This window comes from Spea bombifrons, chromosome 7, assembly GCF_027358695.1.
Source record: "Spea bombifrons isolate aSpeBom1 chromosome 7, aSpeBom1.2.pri, whole genome shotgun sequence".
NCBI classification, from domain to species: domain Eukaryota; kingdom Metazoa; phylum Chordata; class Amphibia; order Anura; family Pelobatidae; genus Spea; species Spea bombifrons.
The window spans coordinates 4487570-4502219 of NC_071093.1; the positions used below are offsets into that span (position 1 = coordinate 4487570).

The 14650-nt window shown below is 39.1% G+C and overlaps 1 protein-coding gene across 1 annotated transcript in view; it reads left to right on the plus strand.

The window, feature by feature from the left end:
• Positions 1-14650, plus strand: part of THSD7B (thrombospondin type 1 domain containing 7B) — a 97455-nt gene that overhangs the window by 8428 nt on the left and 74377 nt on the right. Inside the window, exons 3-4 of the mRNA XM_053470839.1 lie at positions 8519-9329; positions 11337-11585. Coding sequence (XP_053326814.1) covers positions 8519-9329; positions 11337-11585 — 1060 coding nt within the window. The remainder of the gene's footprint in view (positions 1-8518; positions 9330-11336; positions 11586-14650) is intronic.

Here is a 14650-nt window from a genome sequence, read left to right on the forward strand (position 1 = left end):
GTATGAGGGTATCGCAGGGTTCTACAGCCCTAAAAGCCCCGATAATGCATATAGAAAAAGCAGAAAATAAGTTTATAAATAAAATTATGTTAACCAAACATGTTGGTGTTCCTCAAAGAACAAAAAACATTTAATAAGATAAATTATCAATAAACTATACCAATAAATAAGTTAAAAAAGAAAGCACATTAAAAGGCATGGTAACGGCCAATCCTCCTAAAACAAGGATGTTCTATTTTGGGTTTTTTTTCAGTTAAAGATGATCTGCAACATTTTTAAATTTGGGTATTTGATGGACTTGCACCGAAGAGCCTGGCATAGTCCTTTTTTAATTCCATGTCTGTATGGGGTTAGCTGTAAGCTCCAACTGCCTCTCACCACCCCTATGACCTCTTCCACCTGAGATTGGCCATGTTGGCCACCCCTTCCGAGCTCCAAAACACAAGGTCAGCAAGACTGCGCTTTGTACATTTAATTTGAAGTTCCTTAGCCTGAATGTGTCGTGCGGAATCTATGAGAAACACTTCTCATGCAGTAGCATGTGAGGACAGCAATTTGCCGCTTCTGTCAAAATGCCACAGGGGTAACAAAATCTTTTAACACCTACCCCAATCACAAGAAAAATGAGATTCATTTTATTGCTCAATTAATTTTTTTTAACAATTTTGGCTCTTTTTATAGTGCATTATTGTTGTGCTCGTTCCTGCCTATCACTGTCTACCTCCGTACCCCATATCAATGATTTTCATATAGTGATCTATCGCTTGTCAGATGACTTCATTCAGTAAATATGGTTTAGCGGTCGCATCAAAGCAGAACGTATTTCCATTATTATCATTTCTTGACTTATCGGATACGGCGTTTATCGGTATCTCAAAGCAATTTGCAGCGTTCCCGCTTTATGCGAAGATTGGAGACTGCCATTCCCGATATCTGTCCTGTGGAATGCCTACGTATCAATCAATATTTAATGCGATTTGTGGAGAAGGGAGTTATTGTATACTCTTCATTATAAGTAAAATATATTTAAATAGTATTATCCAATGCCTTCCTGTGTTGGAAGGGCTAGCCCCAGATTACCTTAATATAAGGAGAGTCGGAGTGAAAGTGGATGGTGAACGGGCACAACCATTCCTGCTACCCTGCCTGCAGAAAGAAGAAGATAATCGGAAGAGTTCCTTGGAATTAGAGAAGGCCTGGACAGGCCATCTGGCACAATGGGCAAATGCCAGGTGGGCCAATGCCAACAGTGCCGCACGCTCACCCGATCTGCTGATCTAGTGAGCATAAAAACATGGCGTCCATATCCAGCTGGTTGCCCACTTATGTCATCAGGCAGCCGCTGGCCTTAAAGTGCCAGGGCCATCTTTTCACCGGTAGTCTGGCTATGTACGTAAGGGATGTAAATGGAAAACTTCCATTGATGAAGATGAAATATTTTGCCATTCATAACAATATTTATGTCCAATTACCATCTAGTACCTTTTTTTTCTGCTATAAATTAATATCAAGATTTTTTTTTAAATAGCTCCAAAAATTGTCCGCTAAGCGTACGTTTCCCGAAACGCTTTGGCTTCTCAGTTGTGAAACGGTCATAAGGTCACAATGATTTCCTTTACTTTCTTATCTTGTCTTTTAAGAACGCTTTCTTAGCTGCATATCACATAAAAAGAGCACAAAGACGTTTTTTACTCTTCGATATTCCTATCTCTGAAGTAATGTAATGACTTTTTTTCCCTCGTTATATTTACCCAAAGGAATGAGAAAGTCTCTCGTAGAATCTATTCGCGTAGGATATGTTTTCACATTTCCACTCTATTTAAATCTCTTGAATTTAGAGGTAAGCACATCTCATTTGGGAGCTCCTCTACTGCTGATGAATATAACATTTTTATATATTCAATAAAAATGTTCCCCTGATCCTTTATAAACTCTGACCACGAGGTTTATGTTATTTAATAATAATGGCTTTGGAACTGCTGGTCAAGCCGTATTCAATAATGTGGCAATATGTGTCTAATGCAGCAACGGCCGGTGTTTATGGAACTTTGGGGCAAATCCGCAACATTTTGGCATATCCATGTTTGGGGTGATCCAAACATGCTCAACAAAGAGCCATGGTGGAAGAATGAGAAGGACCACTGAATGAGAAGGACCACCAAAGAGAGACAGGAGCCAGAAGGCATCACCAAATCTTCTGTGAACCATCTCCATTGTGGTATTTCCAGTGACTGGAAGAGCCATGCATCAAGAACAGATAAATGGCGGTTATAAGATCCATTATTCTTTAAAAAAAAATGTAATCTGTCCATGTTACTGAAATCCATTGAATGGGATTTAGGCATCCAAGTCATTAAAGTTATGGTGGGAAAAAAGAGTGGCTTATGACCTGCGTTGCATACAATATAACAAGCAAAAGGTACGTTAATGCCGGTATCCCACCCCGAATCCAAGACCTGCCATCTCCAATGCTGTTTAAATGATGCAGCCATGTGAATGAGGATATATGCTACCAATTATCTCATGAGCTTCCGTGCATGCGTGTGAATACCACTTTCTCCTATTGTTTGAGCGTTGCGCAGTATGGGACGGCTTAAACTAGATGGACCCATGTAGAACAGCTTTGTCTCGTGCTGGGGAATCAACTGATCAGGAGGTCCATTGTGGGCAGTGGAATAGCAATAAAACATGGATCATAAAATATAGAACTTCCCCACGACCAGCATTTTGTATCTGTGCCGCCTTCAAAGGGCCGATATGGCGTTTTGTTCACATGACGCTCTGGTGACAGATGCCGAGAGCTCCTCTGAGTAGAGTCCTCCAAGGAACTCTGTTACTGTATCTCTCTAGGTAAACAGGCCGGACTCTAAGTACCCCATAGGCAGAACGAATATTGGTGTCTCTATTGTGATACAGAATATTGGGTTCACAAAGGATCTGTATGTATCGATGACGTTATATTTTATTAGGTGTTTTAAGTCAAAATATCAAAAGTTAATCCGGGAGGTTCTATTTTCCTTCCCGTGTGCTTAGAGCCACGGATCTGCCGCTGTCCTTCACATTCTCAGTCATCTTGCCTTTTTTTTTTTATTTTGACTGCTTCATGCACACAGTCTCACATCTTAAAAGAAAATCCACGATTCATGTACTCCTACTCGGAAGACACAAAGGAAAAACAAAGGAATAAAAATCCCTCTAAGCTTGGAAAGCTCCTTGTCGCCGAGAAGCTGAAGGCATGAGAAAATGTTTGAGGTTTGTCTTCTGCCAAAACGATTTTCAAACATCCTCCCTTATAATTGGAACCGCACGGAATTTGCAGATGTACTTATTAGGATATTTTTCTAGTAACAATCATAGATGAGCATAAACGGTACGTGTAATGGTGGGTAGAAGTCACCATTATATCGCCTCGTTAATTCCAGATGGAAAAGGCTGGCATGCTTCAGGAAACTTTGGTGGTATCTCAGAAGGACTCAGGGACTCGTTACAGAACGTGTCTAACTGAATGTGGTCCCAAAGCCCCGGCGGAATACTAAATCTCTATCCCAAGGCTGTGTTAATAAATCATGGGGTTATTCCGCACTTGGAAATCTCAAGTTGGGTAAATCGTTTTTGGATTCGCTCGAGGAACGCTTCTTCTTCTTGGTCTTCTCTCTCTTCTCCTGCTGCTGGTCCTGCCATGTTGTACCATCAAAAAGTGAAGATGTGTAATATGAATATGATGACTTCTTAAGATGTGAATGAGGTTTTTTTTTTTAGAGAGGATTGCAGGGTGGTCCTAACTTTTAATAAGGTCCAGGGAAAACCTCTACTTGTGGGACCCAAGTCCTCACAGGTTATCCAATTTCCACCCACTACACCCCAAGAACTTTTCTCTTTCTGTACCTCCATCTCAGTTTAGATGCCACCTTTATCCTTTGACAGTTCCAACTCTCCATACTGGAGAAAAATCTAAACACAGCTGACCTAATGTGGCCCTTAAGGAACGCAGGAGCCCTGAAACCCCCCCCCAAGTGAAAGACAGCCCTACATTATAGTGTCTTAGACCATAATTTAGTTACAGAGGACAATCGTTCCCCCAAATCATAAAGACATGGGGGGAAAGTGCTAGAAACGGCTCTTCTTTGTCCGTGCGTCTGTCTCGACGCCTATTCGTCTTATCTTTCTCAAGTACCCGCTGATTAGCAGAAAGGAAGGTACTGGCGGGAGTTCCTCCCCCCGGCAAGCAACCAAATTAAATGTGAGAACCTCTAGCCAGACGAAATTGCTTTGAGGCAACAATTCAGAAGGATGGAAAATCAATTCCAGTTTCATTAAGAAGGGAAGAAAGTTTAGACTCACAATTGGCTGCCGTCTAATTCTAAAGGCATTGATTTTACTGTTTTAAATTGTAAACACATTTCATGCAACAATGCCAGTCATCTTCTGTTTGTCTACCTTACTTATCCGCACTACGGAATACGCACCTTCTGCTAATTAATGATCTTTCTGATTAATTAACTTTTGCTTCCTGCTTTGCCTTTTTTTTCTGTTTATAAAATATATTTTTTTTAAATTAAACCACAGGGCTGGGGAGGTTTGCATTTGTTTCTGGATATGGACCTAGCTTTGTTTCTATCATTGAGGCTTTTCTTGCTGTATTTTGACATCAACAGCAGCAACAACAAAAATCGTAATGGAGAAGACTTCATGTTTTTCCTTTTTCAGAAAAGATATATCTTGGTGACCAGTGGACCCCCGTTAACCCTTTTGCCTTAACAAATACGCCTTAGCAGATCTGTCCTTATAGTGTTTCCTCTGTTTAATCATTGGTAATTGTACCAACCAATCAGTGCTTTCCTTTGTGCCACATGACAATTAGGTGTTCCCAGCTAAAATTATGAATAAGGACACAATTTCACTTGATGGTGCAACATAACCGTGAATGCTGTTTTTAATGCTACATTTTGTTACCAATCTTTTAAATTCGAGTGTTCTTGCTTTTCTGACTAGTATTACATTCTGACAGCATTAAAATACATTAGATATTATTTAGATGCATTATTAGAGTACTCTATAGATACAGAGAATTTTGAAGAAAACCCAAAGATGTTACTTCAGGTTAGAACAAATGTTATAATCCCTCAATCGAGGTTTTGTTAGAAAAAAGTGCATGTAGATTATAATGCTTAAATCGAGTATACTTGAAGCTGAAGTAGTTGGTACCCCCAATCCGCTCACACGTATGCAGTCTTTTAATAAATGCAGAGGCTCACGAACAATTTTTAGCTTAACCCCTTAATGACAAAGCCCGTACATGTACGGGCTCAAAATGCATTGTTTTCAATGGGTTTAGGGACCGCCCATTGTCCTTAAGGGGTTAATAATTCAAACAAATGATGCGCTATGTGCAAACGTCTGCTTTAGCTTCTTATTGCCTTCAGTTAACACCTTGGGCATGGAATTAATTAATAAAGCTTCATTAAAATGCATTATCCGTAAGTTATATTGAGATCAAAAACAAATTATTAAACTAAGCCTAACGAGAAGACCCAAACCTACTCCTTTTAGTGTCTCGGAATAAAATAGCAGAATCGTTGCGGAAAAAGACAGATCTTCATAAAAAAACAAAGTCCTCTTCAATGCAACGCATCCTCACAGTACATTATTTATACAAAAGAATAAAGGGTTAAATTAAGCTAAATTTTAACTCTATTGTGTTATTTTATATCAAAAGCTACAGTATCACTTTTATCTTTGTCGCACAAGACATCACAATTATTTCCTAATACTAATGATAATAAGTAACAATTACTGTATCATTTTGTTTCACTAGATTTTCTGTAAATACACTCTTGAAAAATAGATCCTCAAACTCTCTGTATGTTTTAAAGAAAAAAATGGATATAGTTGTGTTCCCCCAAGAGAGAATTGAGTATTTATGAAAAGTTGGCACCTCTTTTTGGCCCAACTGAGAAAACAAAAAAGATATCAAGTTATATCAACTTTTGGGATATTAGAGGTTTTTTCACCCATTCCATCTGAAGAAAAGAGCCCTGAGGTCCCAAAAAGCTTATATAACTTAATGAAGGTAACTAAAATAATGGGTTTCCATGGCAGATTGACTAAAATGTATATTAAAAGTGTAATTACAGAATGTAACACTTGCTAATGTCACTGTCATTAAAATAGTAGGTAATTCAAATTATTGGGGGGCATGGAGTTCGCTGGGAGAGCACAAAATGAAGAAGCGAACCCTTTATTGCATCATTGCAATGCTCTGACATCAACGTTACAGACATAGAGAAGCGACATGGTGTGTGTATATATATATATATATATATATTTAAATATATATAATTCTGACTATGTATAGGGGTGAAAATCTTCCTGCCTGCTCGATCATAGGAATTCCCAGTAGTAGTCAAAAGCATATGGCTGCAATTTCTAATTATCCTTGGTCATGGCTCAACAGCTCATAACTGAACATATGTGGTTTGCATCCAAGTGATAAAGTCAGTATGGATCCTAACAGTAAATGAATCCGTAACAAGGTATCTCTTTCTAGTGTGACTAAAAAGCCATCCAACTGCATTCAATATGATAATTACTCCTGATTAAAGCTATAAAAAAAATCTAGAAAAATTCCAAATACATTATTCTTGAATTGAAAGCTATAAAAAAAATCTAGAAAAATTCAGAATAAATCATTCTTGAATGATTGTAAAACTGGATGATTTTGCTCGAAACATAGAACTGAATTTATTTATAAATTATTAAATAAATTCAAAGTTTTTACTATGCTAAAATTGCGAGTATCAAGAAGAACCTTTGTTCATTGGCCAGCACATAATAAAAATTAGGCCAATGACAAGTTAGGTGATGCAACATTTTACATAATGAAGGAAAATGCTAAATATAAATTAAAAGGAAACACAAAACAAGAATATTCATCCAAGTATTATTTTAATGACTTCCACATACGGTCGGAAAAAAGGTTTTCCAGGATATAGATATCAGCCAAAGCGTCGTCCGTAGAAAGGAACCAAGATGAACAAAACACCAGAATCCGACCTAAATTGCCTAGGTCTTTACGTTTTTCAGAAATACCACAATATATATATATATAAGCATAACCCCTGATAATGTAATCCCTACACATAGCTAATTTATAATCTTTGTATTGATACTGTTTCCTGGCTAATGGCAGATTATCTTCTTTAAAAGCATTGCTCTCGTTTAAGGCTCCCTCGTCTTTCTTATCTTTTCTCTCTCTCCTGTTCTAACCTTTACGTCCTTTTCTTTATGACTCACTACACGCTCAGATAGCGGTTCCTGTGATCCACAGTGGGGGGTCTCTTTCCTTTTATTTGTTAACATAGATGGCTGACCCCGTGTACTAATGCAGTGCACATATGTGATGTCTCTTTATATCTCATTTGGCAAACCAAATAAAATTAGCATCAAAAACACTACCTACCCTGTGGCTTGAAGTTTTTAGGTCGCATAGTATGTGCAAAGATCGTGTATTTCAATAACATTAATTACACAAAGCATGGGTGTTAAATAAGCAATCATTTTAAACAGATGGATATTATACTGCAACAGCAAAGAGCAGATGGTCCAGTAATTACATTATTTCTTCCGTATTAGTGCTTAATATAAAAAGTTAGTTTGAACAATCTTTCAAACCATTTTCATTTCCTACAACATTCACGAATACACACTTGTGTTATATGGTCAAGTTGAAGTGACAGTTCTAAGAGAGCTCCGCAAAGTCCTTTTTTGGGTCTATTAACTAAGAAGTCGAGCTAACCCCTAATTCAATTGACCAGATTCGACTTCAGTCACATGCCTTTCTATGCTACCACTCGCAAAATAACTCTCATATTTAGTCTGGGAATCTGTAAATTATTTGCGAGGGCCTGCAACTTAAAGTTCTGGGAGTTTCATGCGAGGGCATGCAAATTTAATGTGAACTTGAATGTCCTTGCCAGCAACTGCCTAAGTTGACCCCACTGCTACCTTAACATTAAGTTAATAAAAACTGATTCTTAAAATAAAAAAAGCATTAAATAATTATTACAAAAGAAATAAAAACAAAAATAGGGTGTCCCAAAGACTCCATATTAATCAAGGTAGGTTGTAGGGTAATTAAAAAAGCCTGGGGGTATTTATGCCTTTATACTCCCCTATCACCTGCTAATGCGGATGGATGCTAATGCCTTAAGGGAGGCAGGGAGCTCCAGCCAGGCTGCCTTCTTAACCTCCATCCCTTAACCAGTGGCATGGGGGTAACATATAAAGAATTCCCCTTGGGGGCATCTTTGCCCAATGGCGCTACGTTTTAAAATGGCGGCTGACTCAGCAGGAGCATTCTTATATGGCCATATGCACCAGTGGCCCCAGTGATAGAAGGCCTGTATTACAGCTATGAAGGCCAACATTTTCTGTAATATTAATATACCTCTGTGGTTGAACCTTATTTTCATGCTCTCACATTTCTCATTAAATGTACTAATATTTATGTTTCCTGCAGGTACCTGGGGCCGGTGTATAGGGGACTGCGGACAGGGAGGTGTTCAGAGCCGATCTGTTTGGTGTGTGCATGAGGAAGGCTGGGTCACTCATAACTCTAACTGCAAATCCAGGGACAAGCCGCAAAATCAGAGGGGCTGTTTCAAAATATGTGACTGGCACAAGGACCTCTTCCAATGGGAGGTAAAGGAATGGGAAATGTGTGTCCTTGTTCCGTACCCTCAAAATGACTTAAAAACAAGGACCTCAGAGTGTGTCACTGCCCAACATGGGCTACAACGTCGAAAAGTGGAATGCGTACAAAAGGTAAATCATTCCATTGCACTGAGCGAGATCTGTGAGTATTTCACACCGCGTCCTCCTACAGAACAGGCTTGCCTTGTACCCTGCCCCAAAGACTGCGTGGTATCGGAATTCTCGCAGTGGTCAACGTGCAGCAGGAGCTGCGGGAAGCAACTTCAACACAGAACTCGTTCCGTCATATCGCCTCCTTTGTACGGTGGTTTGGATTGTCCAAGCCTCACTGAATCAAGAATGTGTGAATTTCAGGGGGTTTGTTCTTTCGGAGATGAGGAATATACCTACAGCCTTAAAGTTGGACCGTGGAGTGAATGCAGGTTGCCTCATTTAAAGGAAATTCATTTGAGTGGAAGGACCATGTTGGATTTCAGCTCAGACTCCAAGGAAAGGAGTACATTTAAACAGGAAAGTCACATCTTTCAAACGTCTTCCAATGTGTGGGACCTAGAAATCGGTTATCAGACAAGGCAGGTTAGGTGTACGCGGAGTGATGGAAAAAATGCCCTGCTCAGGTAAGACACATTTTTCAACTTCAGCTGTATATTTAGGTAAAAAGGGCCAAATAATAAGATGGGCCGAGCTAAGAGTTATACTTTTTTCAGGGCAAAAGGTTACATTGTTACTGTTACATAGTTAGATAGGCTGGAAAAAGACGCGTCCATCCAGTTCAGCCTTTCCTATATCGGTTATTTTGTTGCTGTTGATCCAAAAGAAGCCAAAAAACCCCAGTTTGGCTCTTTCCAATTTTGCACTAACAAGGGAAAAAAATCCTTCTTGACCCCAAAATGGCAGCCAGATTTCTCCTTGGATCAATAAGCTGTTTCCCCATAATTAAAGATTATGTCCCCGAATATTATGTTTTTCCAAGTATTCAAGTTACAGTTGTATGGTTCTTGACATTCCATTGTAGATTTCTACAAATCAAGAACCAGACACATGGTCAAGGAATACTTGTTTCCTATGTCTTCAGAGATGGACTTGAGACCCAAGGTGGGATAGTAAAGGGTATCAGATCCAAATTATACGAATACAGCTTGTACTACATGGACAGCCAACCAAAGACAAGGATTGCCAGGTCCTGTTTGACCAATTCCTTCTCCTTTAGTATCAGGGTTCAGACTTGAACCACCCTGTGACACAACCATTCTCTTAGCACTCTGGTCTACTGATCTATTTTATATGGTTTAAATTAATGTATCCCTTTATTCCCCAATTAAGTTCTTAAGAGCAGCTGGTTGCATCTCTGAGATTTGCTAAATCTTAATTTATGGCAAGGTGATATTGCCGACACATGTTCTTTTCTCCAATTAAAGCCACCTGAAAGTGGACACTCCACATTTGGTTGCTATATTATTATTCATTCCTTCTACATAAACGCCGCGATCAAAATAAATACGCGGAGTGGAGACCGGGCTAATGAAGCATCACAGATTGAATCTGCGGTGTCTTGTGTTTCTGTCATCTGGATTTCACCTCATTATTCTGGTCCTGGAGGAAAGAAATTCTGTTTTGATGAACCAACCATTGCGATCAATCTAATTTAAAGCCTCTCGTATGTACTAAATTAGACACGTGTTTGAAAGTGTGCAGCATGTATCAAAAAGGGATATTAAACAATGTACGCAATCTAGCCACTAAATATATATATATATATATATAGATAATACCTGTATATGTGCTGAAAAAGGTGTTTTAAACTTTGTTCCCTATTTTACTGCATTCTATGTAATATATAATTCCGCAGCCTGTATAATTGCTTTTTTTTTTATATGGCTGTTAAAAACATTTTAATTTTAAATTATATTTAATAATAATAATTAAATTTTATTTAATAAGGATAAATCAGATTTAATAATAATTTAATAATTATTAATATTATTATCATACAATATGAATAAATATTAAATATTAAAAATACTGGTAATTTATAAATATTATTATAATGTAATAATAACGTCCCGATGCTTTCCACAGAACGCTATGCATAATAATCTCTAACTGACAAAGCCAAACCAAGGACCTCATCTGTTTGCAATGGAGAGGGGGGTAAGAAAGGGAGAGAAATGAAGTAGAAGAGACAGCTGGTGTCTTCACCTGGATACAATGTGACATTTTCTTACCATGTTACAATTTAACCCAAACTTGCCCAATTTCACCATCACTCCCATACTGGCCAACGACTAAAGCCAGGCAAATGCCAGTGGGCTGCTGCCGGATTGCACGGGTCACTTACTTTTGCTTGAGTGACAGATCGGGTAATGAGTGGCGGTGGACTGGATACACGTGATTATGAGTGTAAGAGTGTAGCGCGGGGTTTCATGTATCCAACCCTTGGACGCGGGTACGTCATTGTTACCGTATTCATGTAACTTTTAACAAGTATCAGTAATGTAACTATCATATCTAACCTGTAAGGCAGGATGTGATTTTTGTCTTAACCGTTTGTTGTCAGGGTAGTTGTGTATTTCTTTTAATGGGCACGTTAGATGACGTTATCCTTTTTTTGTCGCACTCTGCAGTATTTGCTCCCAGGATAACATGCCCGTGCAATACCAGTCATGCATCGTTCCCAAAGACTGCGAGGTAACAGAATGGTCGGCGTGGAGCCGATGTTCAAAGACCTGCCGCTCTTCGGACGTGGCTCCGGGATACTGGAGCAGGAGTCGAGACGTGAAGCGCGTAGCTATAGGAGGCGGAAGACCATGCGCGATGCTCAAAGAAAATGAAGCATGCAATGTGCAAGAAGATGTCCTTCCACCGTGCCCTTGGTAAGTGTTAATTACAACATCTGCGACCATTGGCATTTTTCCCTTAACAACCCTCTCAACACACATTACTGTGAAACAGCCTCCCAGCAGAGGTGGTAACACAGTGAGGGTATTAAACATGCATGGGATAGGCATATGGCTCCTGAATCTAAGACGAGGCCAACGACTGATTAAGGTTTGAATCTTTAGGTCAATAAAACGACTAGACGGGGGAAGAATGGGTCTGATCTGCCGGCAAATGGGTTGAGGCTGAATTCCAGTTATGATCAGACTGGGCTAGAATGGTGTAAAATTTTGGTTCCTTTTCTCTGTAACGAAACATCAATGGGTGCAGAAGATGTAGAAATGGTTAATTTATCTCTTTTCATCCGATGTTCTATAAAACATAAATTAACTCGTTTATTTACTATTACTTGAACAGCCATTATGCAGAATGAAAGGCCCTTTAGCTGTTAAAACGCAGATTTTCACAGCTTTCAGACACAAGTTTGCTTTTATTTCTCGCGGTAGTAATCTAAGTTGGTTTCGCAGCTTCGGAGACTAATGTACCTTAAGTATCTAATAAAGCATTTTCATCCACTCCATTAAACAACCAAGTCTACATAATAAGACACTTTTTGAATTGTTTCTTTTTAAGCAGAATAATGTATTGGGAGATAAAGGAGAAAAAAAAAGTAACATGTTTTCTAATTACAAACGAAAAGAGATTTGTCAGCAAGAAGAGTAATTGAGGAAAGAAGGTCCTATCAGCCATTATGTTCTGCCATCTTTTATGGGGGTCCGGAAAGCTTCAGGATGGGCTACAAAAGTACGAAGCGATTCTAAATTATCATGGAATATAATATTTTTCTAAAAGCAAATCGGTTTACTTTTCCCAAATTCTACTAATTATACCAATGGGATGGTCTCTACTAGACTTCTACAAATTACATTATTAAGGAAATTTGCTAATTTCATCAATTCATACGAATCTACAAAAACAAGGGACAGCCCCCAAAAAACAAGTGAAAAGGAACCAAAGAACTTGGTTTTCGTTGGTTCTCTCACTCATGCTCTCTTATACGCTCACACTCTCACACATTCATTCACATTCTCTCATGCTTTCTTTGAATGTCTTCCTACCCTCTCCGCCGACCACTTCTTCTCTTGCATCTTCTTTTTCTCCTGTCTTCTTTCTTTGTCCGCTGCTCCTGGTGTCTTCTTTCTTTATCGGCTTCTCTGTGGACATGGCCTCCTAGTGAACTTGGCAGAACCATCAGGCCCAACCTCTCCTCCAATCAGGGGAGAGGCGCAACCTCTCCCCTGATTGGAGGAACAGTGGAGAGGGTATTGCCCAGAGACTGCGCCATTTTGGGGAAGTTTCCCAGGTAGCGAGACTGATGAAGACTATTAAAGAGAAGCGTTTCTGCACTTATTAAGTTCACCGAGAGCCCATGTTCACGTAGAAGCGGATTTACGGGGTTAATTTTTAGCAGGGTCCCATCGTATTTCATCGTATTTAAGTCTTTGTTTCCCACTTATCGTACCTGTATATGTACCTAACAATGCATTGTGAGCCCGTACATGTACGGGGCTGTGTCACGAAGGGGTTAAATAATCAAGTGCAATTTTGTCTAACATACTTTGGGGGTTAACGTAACGTTATGAGTTACGCCTGAGTGACTTTATCCCGGCTGCGGGTTCCATTATATAAAATATATCGGCATTTTAGCTTTGTACGCAGCGTTCGTAACACTCTCTATCTCCCTAATGGAGACATCTTTACCTATTGTGAGAAGAATAGAAACTCCAGTATCTTCTTTTGGCACTTACAGAGTTAAATTTGATTTCAAGCTGTTTTCTGGAGATAAACTCATGGGTATTTTGCGGCTGGGGATTAAGTTTTCTTAAGTATTATTCATAATGGCATTTTTTTTTCTACGAAGCGATAATGTTTTTTTTTCTGCATTTTATATACAAACCACGGGGGACCCCCGGCAGATAACCGCAAAAATAATGAAGCGCGAGAGTTCCTGGTAATGGGAGGTCATCGTTTTTCTCTTGATTATCTAAATGGCAAAAAAAAAAAAAGAAAATCAGCGACACCTCCCACTGTAATTTCTGAAAGAATCTCTTTAAATAAAAATCTTCAGTTCTGCAGAAATTGGATTTCAGAGCTTGCCAGAATATCGTGATTTTAAGCCTGACTATCTCTATTTATCATTATTATTATTATTATTACATTATTTATAGGGTTCCAGCAGATTCCGTACTTATATTAAACAATTAGGAAGAAAAAAAAGGACAATAATAAAATTGATAATAACATGAACGTACGGAATATATGCTGACCCTGCAGATTTTTTTATGACTTTTAAATATTTTTGACAATGTTAACCATCATACGACATAGAATAAAAAGAATTCATAGTACTTGGTGAGTAACCCAAACACGCTGTGACTACTAGCACAGAAGATGCAGCCCTGCAGCTGCAGCAGCTGCCACCTTCCTACATTGACTATTCTTGAAAAGTGAAATCATTAAGAACACACACGTGCATAGGGGTCTTTTGCCCCCAAAAGGGACAACATTTAAATGGAACACACAGTTATCTTCTGCATTAATGGGTATATACTGTCTGGAGTAGCATTGTAATGTCCTATGCCAGAGGTGTCCAACCTGCGGCCCTCCAGCTGCTGCAGGACCACATCTCCCATCCTCCCCAGCCAGCTCCTTAGCTGAAAGAGCATTATGGGAGATGTAGTCCTGCAGCAGCTGGAGGGCCGCCGGTTGGACGCCCCTGTCCTATGCCCTGTAGAGAATACTAAAGACCACTTGAGATGGAAAGAAAGAAAAGGCACAATTCAACACAGTAAAATAGAACTTTTTCAAACTATTTTTTATTCATTCATTATTTCACCTCCTCCTCAAAACCCAACTAACAATTTTGCTTCTTGAAGGCGGTTAATTAATACTCTACATTCTGGACCGTTGTGTAGGAACCCACTGGAAAGACAGCTAGTGATGTCTAGGCTTTGAAAGATTAACGTGACGTATGTCCCAAATATTCTATACATATGAATAC